Source organism: Callorhinus ursinus, unplaced genomic scaffold (assembly GCF_003265705.2).
Source record: "Callorhinus ursinus isolate GAN/ISIS: 27379988/994484 unplaced genomic scaffold, GSC_fseal_2.0 scaffold82, whole genome shotgun sequence".
In the NCBI taxonomy this organism is placed as follows: Eukaryota; Metazoa; Chordata; class Mammalia; order Carnivora; family Otariidae; genus Callorhinus; species Callorhinus ursinus.
Window position 1 is genome coordinate 2,885,008 of NW_027397144.1, and position 25,486 is coordinate 2,910,493.

At 57.5% G+C, this 25,486-nt stretch overlaps 2 protein-coding genes across 5 annotated transcripts in view; one reads left to right on the top strand and one right to left on the bottom strand.

The window, feature by feature from the left end:
- Window positions 1-1,202: 1,202 nt before the first annotated feature.
- Window positions 1,203-25,486, bottom strand: part of BRME1 (break repair meiotic recombinase recruitment factor 1) — a 35,621-nt gene continuing 11,337 nt past the window's right edge. For 2 of the 4 annotated variants that reach the window (XM_073887710.1, XM_025863356.2), the window contains 4 exons: window positions 23,491-24,768; window positions 18,886-18,971; window positions 16,778-16,870; window positions 15,803-16,532 (listed from right to left, as the gene is read on the bottom strand). In XM_073887710.1, coding sequence (XP_073743811.1) covers window positions 16,382-16,532; window positions 16,778-16,870; window positions 18,886-18,971; window positions 23,491-24,768 — 1,608 coding nt within the window. In that variant the 3' untranslated portion in view covers window positions 15,803-16,381. Of the gene's footprint in view, window positions 1,433-15,802; window positions 16,533-16,777; window positions 16,871-18,885; window positions 18,972-23,490; window positions 24,769-25,486 lie in introns of those variants that run through there. The other 2 variants (XM_073887712.1, XM_073887711.1) reach the window with 2 other exon arrangements.
- On the top strand, window positions 3,423-13,924 carry NANOS3 (nanos C2HC-type zinc finger 3). Its single transcript, XM_025862941.2, has 3 exons — window positions 3,423-3,546; window positions 9,382-11,621; window positions 13,604-13,924. The coding sequence occupies exons 2-3, from the start codon at window positions 11,168-11,170 to the stop codon at window positions 13,669-13,671; spliced, it is 522 nt and encodes a 173-aa protein (XP_025718726.1). The 5' UTR covers window positions 3,423-3,546; window positions 9,382-11,167; the 3' UTR covers window positions 13,672-13,924.

The following is a 25,486-nucleotide window of genomic DNA, read 5'->3' on the forward strand; positions in this document are numbered from 1 at the left end:
GAGACTGGACTATGCCGGGTGTGTTTGAGGAACAGTGAGGAGACCCACGTACTCAGCGCAGAGTGAGCAAGGAAAGGAGTGGAGGAGGTGAGGGCAGCAGAGATGGGACAGGATTGAGTGCGCAGGGCGGTGGGGAGGATGGGAGCTCAGTCTGAGTGAAACGGGAGCCACGGAGAATTCTGAGCAGAGGAGGGAAACAACCCGATTCCGGGGTTCCCAGGTGCCCTCGGGCTGCAGTGGGTGGACCAGACTGGGCGAGGCTGGGGCAGGAGAGCAGGGAGGTAGTGGCTGCCCCGGAGCAGGGAGAGACCTGGTGGGGGCCCCAGAGCAGGTAGGAGGCTGATGCATTTAGGAGGGACAGTAGCTGAAGGCATTCATGGGCTGCATTTCGTGAAGGAAGGTTTCGGCCCCCGCAGCTGGAATGATAGAGCCACCGTTTCCGGGGACTATGAAGAGGGCTGGTGAAGTTGGTTTGTGGTTGGAGGCAAAGCCTCGTGCAGGCTGGCCCTGTCCAGACTCTGGTGGGGTGCAAAGCAAGGTGTCCTCACAGCCTGGGCCTTGCCTTCTGGAGCTTTTCTCTTGGCTGACTCCTGAGTGTGCGAGCTATACACCCATGTGGGCACAGGCGGCCACCACCCACGACCTGGTTGACCTGGCCTGCGCATCCATGGCCACAACCTCGGGGACCTCTTGGGACTGGGGCTCTGAGCCCTGCTCACACGGCCACCTGGCCCACATCCGGGTCTCTAAGGAGACCCCCGAGGGGACAGAAGGTGACATGGGGTGGGAAATCTCTCAGGGAGAGGTTCAAGAAGAGCCGCTGCTGAGTCACAGCCGCGGGTCCCCTATGAGTCAGCACTGGCCGGGGCCCCAGGAACCGGGGGCTGGGGGTGGGGTGAGGAGGGCAGTTCCCACGCCCAGAGGAACCAGGCGGTTGGGGCACTGGGGCTTTCCCCACTGCCTCTCCCATCCTGTGCTGGGCTCCAGGGGATATTCAGAGGACTCTGGGGGGAGGAAGCAGGGAAGGGGGGGGGCCCTGACCACTGGACTGGGCTCCTGGAATCCTCTTCTAGTCTGACCCAGTTCAGGAATGCAGAGGCTGCCCGCCCAACAAACGTGTTGCAGCAAGAAGGAGTAGAGCTAGCCATTAGGAGGGACCACGTGCAAGGGAGGCATTTGTGGAGACCTCAGTTCTTGGGGGTTCTATTCAAGAAGAGCTCCTTACTTCGGGGGCCCCTGCATTTTGGCAGTGGAGGTTCCAGCCTGGGGGTGGGGTGCAGCTGCCAAGAAGTAAGGGGTGTGGGAGGCAAGGGGAGCTGAGCTCCCAGCCCTGCCTCACAGAGGAGGGTTCTGGAGTCTGCTGCCCCCTGCTGGTGGCCTCGGGAAGCTTCTCAGGCAGAAGAGTTCGTTGGAGCGCGTCTTCAGGCCAATCCTGGAAGGAAGGAGATGGGGGAAAGGCCTGACACAGAATGGCAGCTCTGCGGCCTCCAGGCTGTGCCACCTGGGGCAAGGGGCAGATCCTCTCTGGGCCTCAGCTGCCCATCTGTAAAAAGGACAATAAGTCACTTCGTTGGCTTGCCAGGAAGAGTCTGAAATGATTGTCAGTGAACGAATGAATAAATGTTGTATATTCCTTTTCAGTTAGGGGAGGGGAGGGCACAGGAGGTGAGCCCACCCACGCAGACCCAATTACTGTTTCCTCCCATATTTTTCCTTGCATGCCCTCCTCTCATTTAGGGGGAGTTAGGGATAGTGTAGGGCTGGACCCTAGGAGCCTTTTGGGGTGGTCCTAGGGCCATCCACCTGCCTGGGCCAGCTAGAGCTTGGCTTTCTGGGCTAAGACCTGAGGAAGGGGGCAAGGTGTGGGGAAGGTGGACCTGCCGAGGGAAGAGCCAGGCAGGGCTGTGGTGAGGGTGCGAATGGGGAGGGGCATGGCCAGGTAGAGCAAGGCCATGGCCCAACAAGGGTTAAAGCTTGGGCTTGAGTGGGGTGCAGGAAGGTTCTCTGGCCCCCTGTCAGCCTGGGATGGGGAATAAATAAATAAACAGAATGAGAAATCTGTCAGCTCAGCCCTGGCCAATGCGAGGCCACCTGGCTCAGCAGTCTGCCCCGAGGTGACCTCCTCCACCAGCCACCAGCCACCGTGGCCACAGCAGGCAGGGACTATGTGTGAGCTGGGGGAGTTTATGGGGTTTGGGGCGTGTGGATCCCTGGAGGGAGCTCAGCAAGTGTCCGTTTCCCGCTGGGTGTGCCCGCGTACCTGGTGTGTGGGTGTGGGTGTGGGAATAGGGGGGCTCCATGTAAGAATCTCTAGGAGATCAGGGGAGCCCTGACCTGTGTACAGCTTCTCAGTCGACCTCCTGTTTTTATGGCCTGTGTATCTGGCCCGTGTATGTGCCCATGCCAGATGGCCGCAGGTACACATGTCCCCAAGTGTCTCTGTAGTTCCTGTGTCCTTATGGGCCCCTGTGGCCCTGGGGACCTGCCTGGGGGGTTTTCTGGGCATGAGCATTGGTTCTATGAATTCTAGCATGCCTCTGCCCTTTTGTACATGAGTAACTGTGCCTATATTTGTGTGTCTGTGTGTGCCCCTGAGCCTGTGTGCCCAGTGTATCTCCATATATGTGTTGCGGTTCTGCGTATATATGCCTGTGTGTTGGGGTATTGTGCGATGGGGTGTTCCCCTGACTGTGCACCCGGGGGGTGGAGAGGTTTGTTGGTTCTGTGTGTGTCCCTGTATATGTGTGTTCTCGTCCGTGTGTGTGTGTTCTGTGGCCGTCCCTGCAGGTGAAGTCTGGGCACGTCCCTGTCAGTATTTTCTCTGTGTGCCCCCGGGCTCCTCTCCAGGCGTATTTCAGCTCTGAGGACAATCCTCCGGTCCTCTGGAAGTGATGTGTCTGTGTTTTCATGTGTCTACGTGCTCCCTGGGTCTATGTGTGTAGCTCGGTTCTATGGACATCCTCGTGTGGCCGGCACCCCGGTGTCCCTACATGTCCCGACATCCCCTCCCGTGGGTATGTCTGGAAACCTCTTGCACACCCTTCCCTGTGTTTGTGGTCCGCGTGCCTTGTGCGCGTGTGCTCCCCGTGCGCCTTTGAGGTCTGCGTGCGTCTGGGTCCCTGCGTGTGCCCGCTCGCGCCCCCGTGTCCCCCGCGAGGGCCCCGGGAGCTGCGTCCTGACGCCCCGTGGGCATCCCCGCGTGTGTCCCGGTGCGCCTGGCGGGAGGCCTCGGGACACACGCGGCCGCCGCCGGACCCACCGCCCGGCACGGCGCGGGGAGGAGGGAGGGGGCGGCGGCGGCGGGGAGCGCGGGCACGTCACCGAGACAGACAGGCTGGCGGGCGGGAGGCGGCGGCCGCGGGTTCGAGCCGGCGCCGGAGCCCCGCGGCCCCCTCCCCCGGCCCAAGGCCTGGGCACCCCCCCGCCCCCCCCGCCCAGCACCGAAGCCGCCGAAATGCAATTTCCCGTGCAGGCGCCTCGACTCAGGGGGCTTTTCCGGGCTGGTTTGGAAGGCAGAGGGGCAACGCGGCGGCGGCCCAAACCGAGGTGAGCGCGGGCGCCGGGCGGGCGGGGGTGCCACCCGCGGGGAGGGGGCGCGGCGGGGCGGGGCGGCGGCGGGACCCGGCTGCGGCCCCCTCGCGCACCTGCTCCTGGCCCGGGGGCCGGCGCTCCGGCCTCTGCGGCCCGGCCCTCCATTGTTGCGGAGGCTGGAGAAGGGGGGCGGGGAGGGCCCGGCGGCATCTCTGCGTCTCGCCTTCCCCGAGAAGGGGAGCCGGGAAGGCCAGACCCCCCAGAGAGGACAGGCCCTCAAGTCCCCAGGCCTGGGCCGCCGGGGGGTGGGGGGAGGGCGGGCCGAGATGCCCCCGTGGGGCGGGGACGCAGGATGGGGGGTTTGGGGGCCGCGGAGCACCCGCCGCCCGACACCTGGCCACGGGGAGGCCGCGGGGCCGGGCGGCGGCGAGCTTTGTTCTTGGGGGCGCAGAGCAGGTGGGGGCCTTGGATATCCAGGGCTGGGAGAGGCTCCGGCCGGCGCGCGCGTTCGGAAAGGCGCCCCCGGCCAAGTTCACGGGCGTGCGGGCCTCCGCGGGCCCTGCGGAGATCGATCTCGGCGGGGGCCTGGCTAGGGCCTGGCTGTGGCCGTGGCCCCGGGGCTGCAGCCACGATGCCCGCAGGAGCCCCGGCGCCCTCCGCGGGCTCCCCGCCGGCCTGTCATTACCGGCGGCTGCTGCAGGGTATTTACTGGGGCCAAGGTTTGCTAACAGGAACACGCCCTCCAAAACTGGCCATAGAAGGGAAAAATGGTCCAGAATCCCACTGCTGGGGAGCCCTTTTAAAGCGACAGGACCCTTTCACAGGGATTTCGCCCTGGAGGGCATGCTGAGGGTGGGGGGATGAAGATCTCTCATTGGCTGATAGGAGCTGAGAAGGTGCTCCCCCCTCGCACCCCAGTGCACTTCAGTCCCCCCCCCCATCTCTTTCCCACCCATTCCCTGCTGCCCTGGACTACTCACAGATAGATTTACAGAGCCACGGTTAGATACTCCCAAATCCCTGACAAAGTCTCCCAATCCACACTTTATACGTGGACAGACATCATCCCCATTATTACATCACCTGCAGGAAAGCTTATACACACACTCACACACATAGTCACTCACAATAATACTGCCACGTGGGCCCACACATCACCCACAATGACGAGGACATCCAGGGCTGACAGCTGGAAAACACTGCTACATTGAAAAATGTAGCCATCACCGTCGGTGGCCACAGTGTAGACAAAGCTTTGCATATGACACTGACACACACATAGTTCTCTACTGCACGCGCAGAACACTCATTGTTGCACGGGCACCCGAGGGCTGTCACCCAGAGTCACCATGACTATCGCAAATATATTAAATGCCCAGACACAGGTGTAGATAGATACCATTAGCCACAAGACTGGCGTGTGCCTGCCCAAGCAAGGACCTACTGTCACCACAGTCCCCCAGGCAACTGACACATTGATGGTACAAGGCCCGTACAGACCCTGACGTCAGGTCATCATAATCATCATATACACACATACAGACCCCCAATAACAGCTGCACTTGTGGACACACGGTAGCCCATGGTAAAAACTGACCTCCTAGACACCATTATGACACTGTCACCCACACACAGATATGAACACTCCAACAGTACCTAGACCTATAATCACTTACCCTAACACTTGATTATACCCCTGGACACCTAACATAATAGCAACACACAGAATAACACCTGCACAATGGCACACAGACCCACAGGAAAATGACACAGGGACAGGCAGAAATCCACAGTCACCTGGATGGCCATAAATCCCACACTTGTTTATTGAGCATCTGTTAGGTACCGGGCCCTGTTCTAGCACTGGGGATGCAAGAGAGCTAAATCCCTGCCCTCCTGGAGCTGACATTTTAGTGAGAGGGAGGGGGCACCATAATCAGATAAAGCACAGACTACAGTCACCCAGAGTGACACTGACAGACGCCAGACACCCACACACCCCGGCTCACACATCGACCTGTGATTCCCCACAATTAGCCTGACGCACACCCACAGTCACACACAAACATCCACACACAAACAGAAGCCCACGGGAGTGCCGACACTTGGGCCAACACAAAGACACCCTGGCATAGAGACAGGAACCCACTATAGCATACCTACCTGGATATACAGACACCCACAGAACCCCCCAGAATAGCCCACCAGAGTAGCTTGGAACCCAAGCCCACTGCAGCGCTGCCCCCCCACCCCCCGCCCCCGTAATGGGTCCATTGGTAGCTGCTTCCTGCATTTTGGAAGATGGAGTCCACCCTGACCCAGACCCAGGGTCACCCTGCACCATGAACCTCAGCAGAAGTGTCTGAATTTCCCATCAACCTGCCCGAGGCCCCTCCACAAGCCCCAACCCTAGCCCTGGAGAAGCCGGAACCCACCCCCAGCCTCGTATCCGGTGGCCTTGGGACAGAAGCTCAGGCTCCCAGGCCACTGGGTGCCGCCCGGTCTTGGTGGGACAGATGAACCCCTTGGCTGAGGACCCCACCTGAAAGGCCAGGCAGCTGCAGAGGAAGCCAGGAAGATAGCATGGGGGGGGCAGGTGGGAACCTGAGAGGCCATGGAGGTAGCAGGGAAATGAGGAGCCCCCTTCCCTACACAGCCTGGGCCATCAATGTACTTTGGTTACACACTCCATCATGGGCTCTTTGTCTGCCAGGCCCTCACCAGCTCCTCCTGCATGTCCCCCACCAATGTCTATCCACACACACAGGGACAGGTGCACACCGGGACATACATACAGGGGCATGCAAGCAGGAACACATGCATGGACACACATACAGGGACACACAGGCTGCCAGACACCCTCTGGAAGCTCTGTGTCTCTGACCTCATGCCCCTGCTCCCTGTTCAACTTGACAGCAGAGCTGTCCCCATCCATCGTCTTCCCATCTTGCTCCACTGGGACCTCTCACCTGCAGCTCTGACCCCCAGACCCACGCCAGCTGCCTTGCCTTCCTACAGCTCAGGGTGGGGTTGGGGGCAGGTCAGTGTGGCTTCTGGATGGCTGCCCTCACCCCCTGACTCCCAACCCCCTGCCTAAACAAATCCTTCCAGCTGGTATGTGGGGGGGGCGGGGGGGGCCAAGGACTAAGGACCAGGAAGAGGCAGAATAGGGCTAAAAGGCCCTGAGGAGTGCTCCTCCCTTGCCCCAGGGTCTGGGGTTGGGGGTAGGAGGAGACAGCTCCCTACCTCCCTTACGCTGGGCTTCAAAGTCAGCTGGAAACCCAGCTGGCCCTCCAGAAGGTTGGTAGGATGCTTGACAGGAAGAACAGTCAGCCTCCCCCCTCCTACCTTCCCAAGGGCCCCAAGTCCAGACAGTGAGATGCAGACAGAGCAGAGGCCACCCCCCACCAAGGGCCCAGCCCCAGACATGGAGGGGACAGGCTGACAGGCACAGGTCAGGTGTAGAGAGGCAGACACACAGGCAGACCCGGACCGCCGGAGACAGAGCAGGAGACCCAGACAAAAACTGGCCCATGAGGGGCAGTCAGACCCAGACAGACACCAAGCGCAAGGGCAGAAGCCTGCACGGACCACTGCAGACAAAAGCAGACAGGCAGACCCAGGAGAGGCCCCAGGCAACCCCCCCCCCGCACCGCCGCCCCCACAGGACCGGTAAGGGCTGTGGGTTTCCTCCCACCGCTTCCTTTAGCTGGAAACCTTCTCTTCTTATCCCAGCCTTGAACCTCCAGACCAGGCACCCTCTGATGGTCCTTCCCTTGTCTTGAGGTCAACCCTTCTAGCGACTTCCCTCCTTGGTAGGTCAAGGTCAGAGCCCTCAAGGAAGCAAACCAGAGAGGAGGTACAGAAGGAAAAGGGTGTCTTGAGGAGTCCCGCACCAATGTGGCCAGTACCTCATGCCTGATGACCCCACATTCTAGCTCCATAGTTATCACAAACAAAGCTTTTGAGGAACCTGGGTGAGTTCGGTTCCAAACCCTCAGACCCTCACTATCCTCATCGATAAAATGGGTATCCTAATAATAGAGTGATGTACGTAAAGCATTATTATTATAACCCTGCCCTCCCAAACCACCCTTCTTCCCAAGAGTTCTAGGCAGGCTGCTCTTTAGGACTTTGATCTTCAAGGCAGGAGACCCCACAGGTTCCCTTAGAAGAACCTAGATATCCTGAGCCTGGCAAAGGGGAGCCCTCACCTCATCGCGTGAATGGGGCCCTGTTGGCTGGGTTGATGGACGATGGGGGAGCACTCCCTACCCTGACTCCAGACAGGTGTGGGATCGTGACTGGACCCCTGCGCAGGGGCAAGAGGGTGGCCTCTGGGAAAGGGGCTTCATGAGGTAAGGGAATTCCACGGGGGGGTGAGTGTTTCGGGGGTCTGGCTCCACGGGGTTGCGATGTGGGGACAGGTCCTGTCGCGGCAGACCTTATGGGGGTTGGGCTTCAAGGGAGTGGCCCTGGGGACTCCACAGGGACGCGGTCTGTAGGGGTCTAGGCAGGCCGGCTTTAGAGGTGGGTCCTGAGGGGCGGGGCTCGGTGCGGCCGGCGCTCCTAAAGCCAGGAGGGTGCGGAGAAGGGGGTGGGTTCTGAGGGCGGGGTCTGGGGGCAGGCCTTAGGAGAACTGGGCTTTTTTGAAGATGGGCTTAGAGGGCGGTTTTGTGAAGGGTGAGTTTGGGGGCGGGCTCCATGGGGGTCTATACGGGCGAGCTTTAGGGGATGGGTCCTCAGAACCGGCCACCGGTGGGTGGGCGTTCAGGGGCAGGTTTCAGGGAGAGGCCTGGGTCGGTGGCTTCCGAGGGGCGGGTCTTTGGGGGCAGGCTCTGGGTGGGGATCTCGGGGACCGGGCTTGGAAAGTTGTGCAGGCTCAGTCTGCCTCCGCCAGGGGGCGTTTTGGGGTTCACTTAAGCTCAGCACACTTGGGATCCCTGATCCGCCTTAGGGGTACTCCAGGGGGTTCCTTTAGGGCTCAGTATTCCCCAGGGAAGTGGGAAGGGACTGGAAATTTGAAGGCCTCTCCTCAGGCAATCCCCGGGGGTCCCCAGACCCAGGTGGGGGCGGCCTTTCCTGAGACTGCGTGCGGGGGGACCCTGGGGGACAGGCGCCCAAATCTGCGGGTCCCTGGAGGGAAGGACTGCGGACCCGGTTTTACAGATGAGGGAACAGGGAGGGGCAGCCATCTTGGCGTAGCCGGAGTTCCAACAGGGATTTGACCGACGTCTATTTTGAAGCCCGAGGGTGAGCGACCCTGTACCCCCACATCAAGACGCAGCCCCCCGCGTCGCTGCGTGCATGGGCACTAACCTCAAAAGGGCCTGAATTCAGATGTCGAGACCCTCCAGGCGGCCAGTGGGTGTCCCCTCTAGTCCTCTGGCTTCTCCCCGGTCCTGTGGGCAGGTGGACCCTGGGGCAGGCCTGGCAGTGGCCCCACTGCTGGCCTCGCATTTGCAAAGGGGAACAACCCCCCGGGGTTGTTGTGATTCATAAACAATAGTGCCGGAACGCCGAGACTCACAGAAGGTATTACATTGTATTAAAATGACTTGTTTATCTCTTTGTTGCATCGATGTCCCGGGGGCAACAAGCGCCAGGCAGCCAGACGTCTTGGGGCCACTAGGAATCCCTCCTTTGCCTCTCACTAGCGGTGCCCTTTGGCCTCAGACTCCCAAACTGACAAATAGGAGTAATATGCACCTTCTAGGGACGTTTTCAAGGTGATTTGAGTAAATGTGTCAAGAAGCAAGACCAGCGCCTGGTACTGCTCCGTCTGTGTAGCAAAGGCTACATAAATATCTACAGTTATTATTATTTATATTTATCTTGTGCTTTTTCCAGGTCCTGGAGCAGACAGTTCCTGCTTGCTGACTTACTGAGTCAATAGGTCCCTCCTTCCCTCCTCTCTCCTTACCCACCCTATCGGGGTTTTCTGTCCCCCCCCTTCCCCAGTCTTGGCCCCCTGGAGAAGTTGCCAAGGGTTTGGGGGAACATTCAACCTGTCGGTGAGTTTGGGCAGCTCAGGCAAACCATCGACCGTTGAGTGGACCCCGAGGCCTGGAACTGCCATCCATCCATCATGACCCCTACCTTCCAGATCTGGGGGGCCAGGGTAGCTCTTAGAGCCAATCTGAGCACACTTCCTTTAGGCCACAGCGAAGGTCACAATCAACATTCATTGTTGTCGGTGGGTTGTGAGGACGGAGGCCAGACCCACCGAGGGATGAATGTCACTGTGGCTGGGCCGGACACAACCTGAGGGGAATGGGCTAGGGGACAAGACCCACTCATACGGTGCCCTGACCTCAGCCTCCCACCCCTTGGAGAGAGCTGGCATCTGGGATCCTGATGTCAGGCCTGACTTGGGGACCAAATCCTTGGGTGTGTGTGGGTGGGGGGAGTTTGGGGGGCAGATCACAGGCTCAGGGCTGGGCACCTGGAAAATCTTTCTGAGGGGGTGGTGAGCCCTGTTCCCAGAGGGTTCAGTAAAGGTTTCTTGAATGAGTGAATGAACGAATGAATGAATGGGGTGGGCAGGCAGCATAACCCCTCTTCTCCATGTCCAACTCCAGGGCCCAGCTTTCTCCCTCTCCTTGCCCAGCACCCACAGACCCCTGCTTTACCCTCGACTGCCTGCCCACTTAGCACCCTGGTGCCCGCTGATCCTTCCATCTGCCAGTCTCCGCCCCACCTGGTAACTCCTGGAGGTCTTATTTAAGGGGATGAGGATTGAGGCACTGGTGAGTGCTAGGGGTCCCCCCCCATTAGCCCACCTGTGTCTCTGCTCCCCCTATAATGTTTTGTCTCACCTCCTGTCCACCCTAGGGCCAGCACCTAACCTTGGGGGCGACAGTAACTAGATGGGGGAGGCAGGCGTTTGTGTTTGTGTTTGTGAGTAAGTATGGGCAGGTGGCCTTATACCTCAGTGAGTTCATCCATTAAATGGGGGTTCCACTGAGATAATGGGTGTGAAAGCTCCCTGAGGGAGACCTGAGCTAGGGGCCTCAATCCTTGTCCCTCCCCCTCCCATGAGCCAGGCACCATCCCCCTTCCCCGGCAACTGGAGCATCAGTAGCTCCCCTCTTCCGCAAAGAGCCCAGGGGCACCTGGCTCCTCCCCCCAGCCCAAGGGAAGGAAGACAGAAGTTACTAAGTTACTGACTACATCAATGCCTGTCTTTGGGGTGGGGCTTCCACACCCCCCCCCATCACCCTGTGGGGCAGGAGTGGCAGGCCTCACAGGCCTCCTCCAAGGAGGGGTAGGCAGGGGTAGCCCTCCCAGTGCCCTCTGGGGGGTGTGTCTCCCAATTGCGGGGGGGGCCCCCTGCAGCCTGTGTCCTGTCACCCCCCATTGCCCCCCCCCCGCCCACCCAGAGACCAGGCATCCCCTGGCAGGTGCATTTATGGGGGAGCAGCAGCAAGCCCCCCTGTGACAGTAAGGAACCTCCCACAGCCTGCTCCTCCCCCTTCTCACCCCCTTGGAGGTATAAGGAGGGAACTGACAGCCCAGACTCCTAGGCTCCAGAGAGGGGAAGGGAGGGGCAGAGAGGAAGGGGTAGAAAGACGACCTTTGGGCACGCAGGGTTTATTCTCCCTCTGCCCCTCTGCCTGGCACACATTGCCCAGCTATGGGAACCTTCGACCTATGGACAGATTACCTGGGTTTGGCACGCCTGGTGGGGGCTCTGCGCGGGGAAGAGGAGCCCGAAACCAGGCTGGACCCCCAGCCACAGCCAGCTCCAGGACCAGGGGCTCAGAGGCCCAGCCCGGAATCACCAGCTCCTGAACGCCTGTGCTCTTTCTGCAAACACAACGGCGAGTCCCGGGCCATCTACCAGTCCCACGTGCTCAAGGATGAGGCGGGCCGAGTGCTGTGTCCCATCCTGCGTGACTACGTGTGCCCCCAGTGTGGTGCCACGCGCGACCGTGCCCACACACGCCGTTTCTGCCCGCTCACTGGCCAGGGCTACACCTCTGTCTACAGCTACACCACCCGCAACTCAGCCGGCAAGAAGGTGTCCCGGCCTGACAAGGCAAGGACGCAGGACTCAGGGCATCGCCGAGCAGGAGCAGCCTGTGCAGGTGGCTGGGGGGACCTGGTGTGGAGGGGGCCAACCCTGGGCTTGTGGCTAAGCCCTCGGGGCCTCTGTGAAGTAGGATTAATGCCAGTGCCCACTTTAGAGGGTTGGGGGTAGATAATCAGTGTAGAAAACTTAGAACAATATTCTAGAAGTGTTGCCCAGTGTGAATAAGCTGGGGCTGGGATTAATTTGTGGCCTTGCGCAGGGGACCTCTCTGGACCCACGGGGAAGTTGCTCTCCTTTTCCAGGCATGGGGTGCTCTGTCAGGGAGGCTATGGGGACTTGTGACGGGATCTGCAGTTAGGTATAGCAGGGGCTCCAAATCCTGTTTGGCACTTAGGAGCTGTGCAGCCTGAGAGAAGTTCTCAGCCTCTCTAAATCTCTAAACCCCAGCTTCCTCATGCTCCTCCTCTGTTCACTCATTTGCCAAATAGCTTGTGTGCCTTTTGTGCCAAGTGCTGAGCTGTACCAGCAGTGGAAAAAGGTAGAAGGGAGAACGGCAGTTAAAACAGTGCGATGAGTGCGGAATGGAGGAGTCTAGAGGAAGCACCTGATCTAGATGAAGGGGTCCAGGAGGGCTTCCTGGAGGAAGTGACTTCTGGAAGTCTAATTCGGTTTGATGAATGCTAGAAGTGTAGCCCAGGCACTGGGGCTCGTTCAGGAACTTAGTGAAGTTCAGTGTATCTGGAACAAAATGTGTGCATGTGTGGTAGAGAGGGAGGTGTCAGAGATTCGGGGGCCAGCGGAAGAGCCTATAGGTCCTGGACTTGGGTACTAGGGAACCACGGAAGGGGCAAGACCAGGTCTGCGTGTTTGAGTGTGTTAGACCTCGGCGGACTGGTTGGATTGTGAGGACAGATTTTAAGAGTGCTGGAAGGCAGGACACTAGTCCTCCAGGCAGAGATGTCCATGGCAGGAAGGAGGGAGAGAGGCCTGGCACCCGGGGAAATGTGTTTGGAGAAGAACATCGGGAGTTTGCTGTGTGTGGATCAGCTCAGGAGGGCAGCTGGGGTGAAGAGATCTTCAGCTGAAGCCTCCCTGAGGCTGGCTCTCCCCACACTGCTTGGCCTACCACGTGGGGTCACCCTGTCTCATCAAATGTGGATTCCAATTCTTCAGGTCTTCTGCAAGTCTGGATGGGGCCCCAGGACCTGCATTTCTAACTAGCTCCCAGCCGTGTGGGAAGGCCAGGGAGCAGGGAGGCTGCAGGCTTTGAGTAGCTTGAGCGTACATGGTAGTGGTTGTTATAGACGCAAAAGGCCTCAGCTTCTGTGGGGTTTTAAAAAGCAGAAATTGTTTTAGCAACTTTGTTTTTGCAGAAGTCAGCCAATAGGGAGGTGGGCCTGACTGGGCCATACCGCTGCCCTTTTGGGTGCTCTCTGTGGGTACAGCCTCCCCATCACAGTGTGAGCTCCTTGAGGGAGGTGACTGGGCGGGACGACCCCACCCTCACCCCCGGCAGCTGTGCAGGAAACATTTGATCGAAGAACTGAGTAGATACTAGAAGAACTGAGTAGATACTATTCCCCCAAGAGATTCAATGAAATCCACCTGGGAGATGGGGGAGCTGAGGGGACATAGAGATGATGGTCTCAGAACCTTCTTTTTTCTCTTAAGTGGGAGAGAACAGGAAAGTTCCCTTGCCCAGGCATGGAGGGTGGGGTGGAGCCCCCCTTAGCACCAGACTAGTAGAAAGTCCAGCTTCCTGTAATGTTCTGGGTGTAACAAATCTGGGGTCCCCGGAGCCCTGCGGCCACAACGGGGCAGCACAGCCAGCCAGAATTAGAGTTTCTGTGCTTTGTGTCCAGCTCTGGGTCCCACCCTGGGCTGGCCAGGCCTGGAGTGTCACAGGGGTGCTATTCTAGGAGCAGCCCCCAGGTGGCGCTAGAGCCCCAAAGCCCTGAAGTTTGAATCCTTACTTTGGGAGCATGGAATCATACCCTATTATTGTTTTTCTCCTTTTCCCCTCCTTTTAAAATCCAGGTTCCAAAGGTGCTGGGAAGTCTTCTGGACCTTCACCCTCTTCCTGCTGCCCCTCCACTTCTGCCTAAGAGACTGGTGCAGGGAGGATGGAGATGCTGCCTTCCCCTGGGTGTGGGGACCCACGCTCGATGGAGGATGTATTTTCTGGGAAGATGGGACCTGCCCCTCAGCCCTTGCCCCAGCCTGGAGGCCTGGTAAGAGAGCAGGGCCTGAGAGCACAGCTGAAAGAGCCCCCATGAGGAAGGAGGTGGCCCTCAGGCACCCTGGCCCTCCTTCCCCAGCACTGGGCACCCAGTCAGCGCTCAATAAATGCTTACGAATGGATCAGCATAATAGCCCAGGTCTTGGGATGAGGTAGCATGAACAGCTCCTGAGGGGCTGGGGCACCTCTTTTCTATCCTGACTGCATCCATCAGCCCCCACATGTCCCCACCTGTTACTTGGATTCTGGTTCATCCTGGAGCATTGGGTGAGCTGCTTTATGCTGAGAAATGGAAGTGGGCAACACGGGGTGACAGTGGGGTTTTGAGGGGTCACCCCAGCACTTCTGAGCACGGCACTCGCTGCCAGGTTAGCACCATGAAGCCATTTCTATGATGTTTGGTATTTTCAAACTCCCTTCCAGCCATCCCTCACACAATGACATGCCAAATGGGTAGAATTCTCCACATTGGAGGCGGGGGCCTGATCTGAGAGGGGAACTGAGAGACAATTAGACCAAGCCCTCCCTCCTCCTTCAAATCATCCTGACCAAGGAGGCCCTCAGTGAATGTTAAGGTCCTCACAGATGCCTCAGCAACAGGGCCATGGAGTCACATGCCAGACTCAGAACAAGGGAAGGACTTGGGGGGGGGGGGTGCAGGGCTAGGCAAAGAATGGGAATATGTCCTGGGGCGGTGGGCCAGCCAAGACCTTGGGCAGGAGGCACCACGGAAGTGATCTGGCTCTGCTTGGGCAGAAATGGGAGAGAGATGGAGATCCATCACCACCGAGGTAGTGTGACCCAGTTCTCCTGTGCCAGGGCTGTGTTTGCGGGAATCCCTACTCCCGGTCTGCTCCTCTGGCCTCCAGAGGGCAGCAGGTGGCAAGTGTCCGTTAAAATTCTTCCCCCAAGCCAAGGGCTGGCCTGGGAACCTGGGCTCCATCCCTAATAGCCCACACTGCCTCCCAGAGTTGGGTGGGAGCAGGATTTGGACTTTGCTGGTCCCCTCTGCCCTTGGCTTTGGACTTGAACTCCAAAGGACCTGAGGCCACCGAAGGAGGAGGGCTGGGGTGAGCTGGGGATGGGAGACAACCCTTGAAGACAGCCTGCTGCCCAGGCTTGGAGCAGGGAGGGGAGGAGGAGAAAGAAGACACAGAGGAGGGCTCCTTAGCAGCCCCAAGAGTTTCAAATTGAGTTAGGGGACACAACATCCCAGCTACCCCCAGCTGTTTGTAAGTGCTGATTGTATAGACCAGAGCTGCTGGGGCTTGAGACCCAGGGAACCAGGAGAATGGACATGTCCTGGCAGGTTCAAGGGAGCTGCACATCCAGCCAGAAGTGGTGGGGGACCTTGACCCCCCTCACTTCCCTCCAGCATGGGGTTTCCCCGGGTCTAAGAAGGCAGTGGGAGGGGAGACCTGCCTTGACCGTAGGAATCGGGATGTGGGACTCACAGGCCAAAGGACTGATAAAGTCTCGGGTCTGGTCAACCTTTTGGTCACCAATTTAGAAGCACTGTGTTCTATAAAATGGGTTTGGCGGCAGCACCTGCTTATGACAACATCATCAGGGTTGTGTAAGGCTTGGCACTCCCTGTGTCTGTATCAGTAACAATCCCCCAGGACTGCCTCCTTCCGGTCTGGGGCCTAGAAGCAGTTTGCGCCTTGGAGGATGGGTAAGGCCACCTGAGCACTGAAAGCAAACCTGCCAACGCTCCAGTTGGGTGATCAGCTATGATGTCTCAGTGGGCTTGCTGCTCCACAGATACGGGGGTGTCTGTGCTAGAATGTGTACACACACACGCACACACACAGCCACCCATTCCTGGAGACTCGGACACATTCAGTAACTTGTGGGGGGACCCCTTGATTCACAGGGCCCCGTGGTAGCCCAACCTGCCCTCCTGGGGAGGAGAGAAGTAAAAGAAGAAAGAGGTGTTGGTGGGCGGAACATTAAGGAACTGAAAATACCTCAAACCCCAAATAGCAGGTCACAGATCCACACTAGGGAATCATTTATTAATGGTGTAACCAGAAAAAATAAAATGGAAATCCGGAGAAAAACAAAAGTACCTCCAGGAAAGAAAGAAATTCTGAACCTCCCATAACCTGAGCTAAAGAATGAAATTTGCAAATCCAGATAAACATCTGGGTGGCTCTGGGCTCTGTTCAGAAGCAGCTGGCTTCCGGAGGGTTGGGGGCACAGCCAGCCTCCTGCTGACTGCCTGTGGCCTCTGCTGTAACTCCGGGGCGGGGGTGGAGCAAGTTCCGTCCCTTACCGACTCCCAAGGGAGGCTGCTGACATGGGCCTGGCCTCTTTTGTTTCCCTTGGGAAGCCGACTTCCGGGTCGTCTGAGGGGAGGCTTCTGGGGCCCACTAGGACCTGCTTGAGCATCTTACAGGATAAACCAGGGGGCATACAGGGCCCTGCAGGCTTTCCAGGGTCTGCTGAGGGATTGTTCCCAGCTGTTTGGCGGCAGCACCTCTGGGGGCCAGCGCAGAGCAAACACACACAGGCGCTGTGAGTTTGTGCACATGCGTGCACACAGGGTGCTCCTGAGGTGGTCTGGAAGTAATCTACAAATCCCTCCAGGATCCCCGCCCTGGAGGGAGATTCCCAGCCCTCTTTGATGTGTAGGGTGCTGGGGCTTTCCCTGCCAGCCTCGCCTTCCGGTAGCTGAGGCGCTTGAAGGCCTCCAGGTCCCGGTGGGCGCTCATGATCAGCCGGCTGCATGGAAGTTGCAACAGGAGCTGTGTGTGCTCCACCAGATGCCCAAGTGGGGACCACACCTCCCATTCGGGCACAAGTGCCTGCTCACACTCCCACATAAGCTCACACACGTGAACACTCACAGGTCTTGGACACACAGAGGCAGATGCAGGCACTGGGCCCTCCCCGCCATCCCCCAAGGCCCCATCCCCTCTGCCACCTCTTCGGCCCTGTTCATCCATGGATCCCAGCCCAGTGCTTACTTCAGGTTGGAGAGCTCAACAACAAGACCGCGCACGGTGTCTGTTGCATCCTCCATCCTGGCGGCTTCACAGGCCTTGATCCCTACACAGGTCCTGGCGGGAAAGGAGGGAAGACAGGAGGTCTGACCTCACTGGACAGCTCTGCCAAACTCTGTTCTGGGGGCTTTTGGTGGGCCTGGAGCTGTCTTCTCTAGATATTAATACCTTTTCCAGATATGAAGCCACCAGAGACAGAGCGCTGATGGCCAACCCAGCTGGCTCTACCATCAAGAGCACATCCAGAGTCCAGCCTCTTCTCCCCACCACCTCAGTCCTTGTCTGGACAGTTGCCACAGCCTCCCTGACCCCCTGTTCCGGCCCCTACAGCCTGTCCCCCATTCAGCACTGGGGTGGGGTGGGCTGTGAAAACAGAAACCCAGCCCAGCACCCCTCCCCAAAGCCCCTGCACCATCTGCCAGCACCTCCAGGCCCCCCCCCCCCCCCCCCCGCCCCTTCCCCCCCTGCTCCAAGCCGCACTGAATTCCTGGCTGATCCCTGAGCACTTCTGAGGGCCCTGGAATGTTCTTTCCCCAAAGTCTCCTCCTGGTGGGGGGAGGGAGGCTTCCCTGATCACCACGTTAAAACTTTAACCCCTTCCTCACTTTTTCTCAACACTCCACCATCTGACTAATTTGCTTGTCTCTCACCCTCCCACCCCCACCAGATGGAAGCTGTGTGTTTTGTCCCACACTGTCTCCCCCGTGCCCAGAGCAGTTCCTGGAAAAGCTGGCACTGGATCACCTTAGTATCTATGGAAGGGGTAGATGCACCACAGCACCCACTGTATCTAATGCATGCGGCCTGTGGATGTGGGCAGAGGGCTGCCCTCCTGGACTCAGGCCAACAGCTGTTCCTAAATCCTCCTCCACCCCAGCGTGGCAGTGTCTCCTGGGCTGTCACTACAAGGACTCCAGTTCTACTCCACCCGCTTCAGTCACCCTGAGATGGCATGCCGGCCTGGCCTTAGCCTCTGCGTGTCTCACTCAGCCATAGGCCACTGAACCAGACCCATGACCTGCCTGGGGGGGCTTCCAGATGTCCGTGTGGGTCACATCAGAGGCCACTGGAGATTCAGACATGAATCTCCCTTCTCTTTGCTTAAACAATAGTAGGGTCACTCTAGCTAAACTGCCCCTGATCCCCACATGTGCATGCGCATGTGTGTGGCAACAAGTGGTACAAATGTGTGCATGAGCAGGAGATGGGAACGTGGCCACCCTCGACACTGAGGAGGAGCAGGAGAAAGAGAAAGGAGATACACTCTGCCAAGGGCTGTGTCCCTCACCCCTCCTCCACACCACTTGCCAGACAGAAACAGAAACTTGGCCATGAATAATCGATAAGCCGCAGCCTGTGCAGAGAGACCAGTTCAAGTACAAGGTAACAGGAGAGGACTGTCACCCAGCGCTAACGGCTGGCAGGGCTGGGAGGAAGGACACAAAGGGAGGTGATGGACTGTGAGAAGCTCTGGGGTGGAGAGAGAGGACCCCCCCCCACACACACACACACACACACACACACTCACTCTCTCCCTCTCTCTCTCTCCATGGCCTGCAGGAGGGAGAGAAAGCAGCCTGCCTCAGGGCACTGAGCCAAGTGCGGAGATGGGGCAAGTCAGGAACAAGTCAGGAACTCTGGAGGGCCCTCTGGATGCCAGAGTGGGGGCGGGCCCAAGGCCACTGGTTTTTATCCCCGTCTGGGTCCCCTTCCCCTCCACAGATAGTCAGGGTAAGCTCTAGATCCTCTCTCTAGAAAAACACATGTAGTACATTAAAACCTATGGAACTGGGGGGTACTATCCCAGGGGCCCTGGGGAGATACTCTGGTTTAGCTGTAGATCAAGGATCACCAGTTCTCCATTTGTGGGGAGCAGCGGCACGCACAGTGTGAAAGACGGGGCTCAACTCCCTTCCTGAGGCCCATGGAGGGAGAGGCAGGGCTGAGGTGAGGGAGAGTACGGGGGGGGGGGGGTGCCAGTGCCAGGAAAGCAGCGACACTCTCCCCTCGCGGGGACTTAGGGACGACTGCTGCAGGGGCAAGAGTCCGGGGTTAGCCTCCCCCTTGCCTACCTCAGCTGGAGTTCTGTGAGAAGGCCTCCATCAGCATGTGGGCTTGTGCCAGGCCAAGAGCCCAGCCTGGTCCCCACAGGAAACAACTATGAAGAGAGAACACACCTGTGAATGGCCTTGCTGGCTGAGCCCTGCACCGGGAAGGAAGAGGTTCATGCAGGGCACCTCTCAATTCTCCTGGGCTATGTCAGGAACACAGAGGTAGAGATTCCCGCAGGAGAAAAGTGGTGCAGTGAAGAGACAGGACGCCCTGACAGCTAAACCTGGGGGCCACCAACCCGGGCTGCAGTCACCCTCCCCATTCAGAAGGAGCAGACAGGGCAATGTGAGCCTGTTGTCCCTGGTGCCCCCTGCTGAGCCTGTGCTCTCTGAAGGGCTGATCTGTGCTGGCCGATGGCTCTGTCCCTGACAGCTGAGGTGTGGCACTGTCTCCTGCTCCTCCTGCAGCATCTAGAAAGGTACAGAGAAGGCCCTCAGTGATGCTGACTGGAGCGAGGTGGGCACCTGGTGTTGAAGGGAAGAGGTTGGCCAGGTAAGCTACCTGTTTCGTGTCAGGGAAAGATTTTACAAATATATAGTCAGGGGAAAATTTATAATAGGGGAGAGAGCCAGATAACCCAGAGAAGCTTAAGTTTCTAAATGTCAACGGTGGGGGCGCCTGGGTGGCTCAGTCGTTGAGCGTCTGCCTTCAGCTCAGGTCATGATCCCGGGGTCCTGGGATAGAGCCCCGCATCGGGCTCCCTGCTCGGCGGGAAGCCTGCTTCTCCCTCTCCCACTCCCCCTGCCTGTGTTCCTGCTCTCGCTGTGTCTCTGTCAAATTAATAAATAAAATCTTTAAAAAAAAATGTCAACGGTGGTTTAATGTTCATGGAAAATGTCAAGCTCAATCATGGATGGGACATATGTCCCTCCAAAAAGAGGCAAAGAGGATGGGGTAGAGTGGCCAATCCACGGCCTTTCTGAGGAGACCAAAGTCCTAGAGTAAGAAGGGATCTGTTCCAAAGACGTCCTTTCAAAAGCAGGCCCCTCTCCCCTGACAGGGGCGGGGGATGGGATGAAGGGCTTGAGCTATAGCTTACACCTGCAAATTGTCCCTGAATCCCAAGAACAGATGCAAAGAACTGCTTGTAGCGCAATGGTTCTCACTGGGGGATGATCACCCCTAGGCACTTCACATTGGTCAGCACACTTTGGTGGGAGGAGTGCTACCGGCATCCAGTGGGTAGGGGCCAGGGGTGCTGCTCAGCACCCAAAACTGCACAGGACAGCCCCGCCCCAGAGAACTATCGGGACCCAAATGCCAGCAGTGCCAAATCAGAAGCCTGCTGTGGACAATACAGCACCTCCCAGGCATCTGGCCTACCGTTTCATGTAAGTGACTCTGATTTAAAATACAATTCACCCAACTCACCGGGCCATTCTTGGCCATGAGGAATATTCCCCCTCCTAACACTTCAACCACTGCTCCCACCAGGGTTGTGTAAATGTTTGACACAAAGGCAGTCCTTGTACTGAATGTGCTGGAAGCCATCACTGTAGGACCCAAGAGGGACTTGGAATCAGTTTTATTTTTATTTTATTTTATTTATTTATTTTTTAAATATTTTATTTATTTATTTGACACAGAGAGAGAGTTAGCAAGAGCAGGAACACAAAGCGGGGGAGTGGGAGAAAGGGAAGCAGGCTTCCTACTGAGCAGGGAGCCCGACGCGGGGCTCGATCCCAGGACCCTGGGACCATGACCTGAGCTGAAGGCAGACGCTTAACGACTTAGCCACCCAGGCGCCCCCAATTTTATTTTTTAAAGATTTTATTTACTGGGGCGCCTGGGCGGCTCAGTCAGTTAAGCATCTGCCTTCGGCTCAGGTCATGATCCCAAGATCCTGGGATCGAGCCGTGCATCGGGCTCCCTGCTCAGCAGGGAGTCTGCTTCTCCCTCTCCCTCTGCCCTTCCACCCTGCTCAAGCTGTCTCTCTCAAATAAAAATCTTTAAAAAAAATTAAAACAATTAAAAAAAGATTTTATTTGAGAGAGAGCAAGCGAGAGAGCACAAGCACGGGGAGCAGCAGAGGGAGAGGAAGAAGCAGACTCCCCGCTGAGTATGGAGCCCAACACAGGGCTCCGTCCAGGACCACCTGAACCAAAGGCAGATGCTTAACTGACTGAGCCACCCAGGCCCTGGAATCAGCTTTTATTTTTTATTTTTATTTTTATTTTTTTAAGATTTTATTTACTTATTCATGAGAGACAGACAGAGAGAGAGAGAGAGAGGCAGAGGGAGAAGCAGGCTCCCAAGGAGCAGGGAGCCCGATGTGGGACTCGATCCCAGGACCCTGGGATCACGACCTGAGCCGAAGGCAGACGCTTAACCATCTGAGCCACCCAGGCACCCTGGAATCAGCTTTTAAATGACACTCCTTATGCAGCGTACAGAGGCTCCACCAGCCCTGTGGTGAGCGTCAGGTCCTAAGGGAGCTACAAGAAGAAGAAAATACCATGCTTTCCTGGGAGGGGACCTGGGTTTGAAACTGGTCTGTCCCTGCTGTGTAACCTGTGAGGCCCCCAGGTGCCTCCTCTGAAGCAGTGCTCACATAAGCTGTCCCACTGGGGGGGAGGGGGGCCTGTTGGCGGGAGGCCGCTGCTGCCACTCTCCATCCACCTGCCCTCTGTTCCCAAGTGTCCCTGTCCAGCAGGTCCTCCTGCCAGGCTCCATCCAGTACCTTTCTGTGGGAACCTGCTCGTGCCAAGGTCGCCCTGACATGTTCGGGAACGCCCGGTATCAAAACAAAATGTGTCCAGACGTCAGCAACCTTGTCAGGGCAGCACCTCCGCCCCTGGAGGACCTGTCAGGTCTGACCACCCCAGCTGTCTGCCAGTTCCCTGCACTGCGGATTCTTTGTTGTTTCCAAAGCCCAAAGTCACTGGCGGCCTATCAGGAGGGGCTTGCTCCTTTGCCTGCTGGATGCCACTAAACATCCCAACTGCTTCTCCTTTAGCCACTGCCCAAGAGGCAGAGACTGGGAGTAACTTAGACTCCTCTTCTTTCCAAGGGCTGAGGCTCTAGTTAAAAGATTTCAGCTGTGCCGGCACCTGCACGCCTACCTACCCCAGGTGACTGTGTTCAAACTCTAGGACTGGGCTGCACTGTGATTTACTTTCCATCATCTTGCTCACCTGGTGATCGAGAAATGGGTGGCACAAGGAGCCGGGGGCCCACATGTGGCAGGGAGGGCCCGGTCTGAAGTCACCTTGCAGATAAACACTGTGAAGGGCCAGAAATGACCCTCGGCCCTCCCTTGGGAAGGCAACGCCTTGGAGACCCACATTTGCCCAACCCAGCCACATTCCCCTCTGTGGCTGCAGCAACTGGCTTTCTTCAGCTGGGTACCAAATGAAACACTATGCTTGTGTTTCAGGGCCAGGTCGTATGAAAAGACTCTTTAAGTGCTGAAATGATAGGGTACAAAATGTTCACTCTGGGAGAGAGGTGGGAACAGTACTACCACAAACCTCACAGGGGCAGGGACCACGCCTAATCTGTCGACTCCTGGCAGAGCAGGCTCTTGATAAGCATGTAACCAAATTAATGTTTTAAAGATCTCAACAGGACAGCCGAAGAAACAGAGCCCAATGTTTGTGAAGCAAGCTGGGCTCTGTGCTCCAGGTCAGGGCATCTGAGGCACAGGTGTGGAATCAGGCCAACCTGGGAGCAGACCCAGCCTGTTTCCCTCCCAGCTGTGTCACTTAGGGCAGGTGCCTGAACTCCTTCGGCCTCTTAACCACACCCAGAATGTGGAAAGAGAACCACCTACCTCTCAGAGTGTGACTGCAAAGCACTTAACCCAGACTCAGGCGTGCCAGTGGTCACAGATGTGGTGCTTCCCCGGGGGCGGGGCCAAAGCAAGTCTGCCACCTGCCCCCACACAGGTGAATGCCAATGGCCTGCAGAGGCTCGGCAGCTGGGGAAGGTGATGTTGGGTAGCTCTCCCACTGCCTGTTGGGCAGGCAGATCCCTGAAGAAAGCAAAGTCCCTACAAATTCCAGCAGGAAAGCAAAATTCTGTGTCTATGTTTGAAAAAAAAAATCGTATCAGGACCCTGAAATGACCCTTAAGATGGGCAAAGGCTCTCTCCAGTTGGGGACTGAAGTCCTCTCCCCGCCAAACCCAGCTTTGACATGGCTGGCTTTTTCAAAGTGACCCGTCAAGGTCTCAGGCATCCTCTTTATATCCCTCAGAAACCTGCAGCTAGAGCCAGGCCCTGAAGTGTGGAGAGGGTGGGTAGAACCGGGGCCTCCAGTCAAGGAAGGGAGGACCTCCATCAACTCTGCCTAGGCTGACAGAATACATGTGTGTCACTGCCTGGGGCTCTTCAGCTCCCAGACAGACCGACCACTTACAGAAAGGCAAGTCTGTCCTTTCTGGAAAATCACTGACTCCATACCCACCAAAGCTGCAACTCATTCCTCTACACCCGTGTGCTATATAAACAGATGGCCATGCAGCACCCCAAATTCCACACACCCCCTACCGGGTGGCTTGGGAGACGTTCATGCCACTTGACACCTATCCTGAGATGGTCTGCCATAATGTGGGGAAGCTCTTACCTGCGCAGGTGAGGCTTCAAAGTCAGGGGCTTCCAGGGCATCCCGTATCTGGCTGTCTGGCAGGAAGTCAGGTTCCATGGCCGGGGACTCCCCCAGCACAGCCTGGTCTGCAGAGCCAGGAGGGGGCTCAGACCAGCCTGTGGGGTCCGCGGGGGCATCTATGCTGTCCTGGCAGGTCCTGGTCTCCTGGGAAGAGCCACCCACAGCTTCTCTGCACACTGGTGGAGCAAGGGCTCCAAGAGACAGACTGAACCCCTCAAGGTCTTGTTCAGGGCTCTGGCGACCTAACTCAGTGGCTTTTTTACTTGTGGGCTGCAACAGCAAAGGCAGTGCACACACACCTCCGAGCCCCTCTGTCTGATCAACACCTGGACCCATTTCCGAGGCTAGAAGACTGGAATCTCCAGCACCTATTATGGGCTCTCTTACCCCGTGATCCAGAGCCAGGGAGGCTGCAGGGCCCCCCGGGGTGTTTCCAGGGCGCTTGTCTTCCCACCCTGCCTCCCCTCTATGTCCTGTCTCCCCAGCGAGAGGTACATAGCTGAGTAGGCTTCCACTGCAGCCTCCATCAGGGGCCTTCCCCCTGGGACAGGTAGATGCTCTGGTGCTGTCCTGTTCATCTGGCCTGACCACCTCTGGAGCCCTCTGTTCTGGCTCGGTGGGGTCTGTGCTCACATCTGTGATGACAATGGTCTCAAGGGAGGAGTGTCTTGGGCTGCTACAACTCTGTTCTGCTTCCCTGCTAGTCTTGCTGGGTATCTGCATGGGGTCAGAGAGGCCCTGGGCTGCAGATCTGGGCTCTGGATCCTGAGTGATGGGACCTAGGACGCCGTCTCCTTCCTCCTGATGCCTCTCAGGCAGGTCAGCCCCTGCTCCCCCTTTGGCACCTGTTTCCTGAAGTGCTCCTTGGTCTGACTCCTCTTCAGCATCACTGCTCAGCAGGAGCCCTTTCTGGCCATGATAGCCTAGAACCCAACACCCTTCCCTGCTTTCACCATCTGGTGTGTTGGTTCCTTGCTCCGAAAGGTGGTCCTGGCTGGCCGTCTCGGAGGCCAAGGGCACTGTCCCCCATTCTGGAGAGGCATCAATGGAGGCTGAGGGCTGAGGATTCCCATTGCCAGGCACATGTGTCATGGGGTTTTGGTCTCCGTATTCAGGGTGGGTGCTGTCTACCTGGGTCTGGGCACCCAGCTCCCTGGCCTCCCAGGGAGCAAGCCCTAGGGACTCCTCCCACAGCTGGCTTCTGGCCTGCTGGGCACTGGGCTCTGGTGGTGTTTCCTGTGGAAAGAAAAACACTCAGCCTTGAGCCTTCAATAATCAACCATTCTAAAGATTTTTTGGGGCACCTGGGTGGCTCAGTTGTTAAGCGTCTGCCTTCGGCTTGGGTCATGATCTCAGGGTCCTGGGATAGAGCCCCACATCGGGCTCCCTGCTCAGCGGGGAGTCTGCTTCTCCCTCTCCCACTCTCCCTGCTTGTGTTCCCTCTCTGGCTGTCTCGCTCTCTCTGTCAAATGAATAAATAAAATCTTTAAAAAAAAAGTTAAAAAATAAAGATTTTTTTTTTTAAGTAGGCCCCATCCCCAACATAGGGCTCAAACTTACGACCCTGAGCTCAAAAGTCAAACACCTGACCAACTGAGCCACTCAGGTGCCCCAAGATTTCTCTAGTTGTAGCTGCCCCTGTACAAAGTCTCAGATGCTGCACATGATGCACCCAAATAGGGTTCAGTGCCAGAGCTGGAGGGGAACTGGAAACACCGGAGTCCTCCTTCCATCAGCTCCTTTCCACCAGCATCAGGCACACGGAGGCTCTTGGACAGATCAAGGATACAAAAATCAAGGAGGCCTGTGGATTCTGCCCATGTCAACTGCCTGATGCCAGCAATGGATGCTAGTTATAGAAGAGGTTACCACTGGAGGAAACCGGAGGAGAGCACACACGGACCTCTCTCAAGTGTTTTGTTTTTGTGGTAAAATACACATTACATAAAACTCA

Coding starts and splice junctions, on each gene's coding strand:
- NANOS3 (XM_025862941.2), top strand. CDS start 11,168: ATGGGAACCTTCGACCTATGGACAGATTACCTGGGTTTGGCACGCCTG. Junction 11,622..13,603: donor AGCAGGAGCAGCCTGTGCAG/GTGGCTGGGGGG, acceptor TTTAAAATCCAG/GTTCCAAAGGTGCTGGGAAG.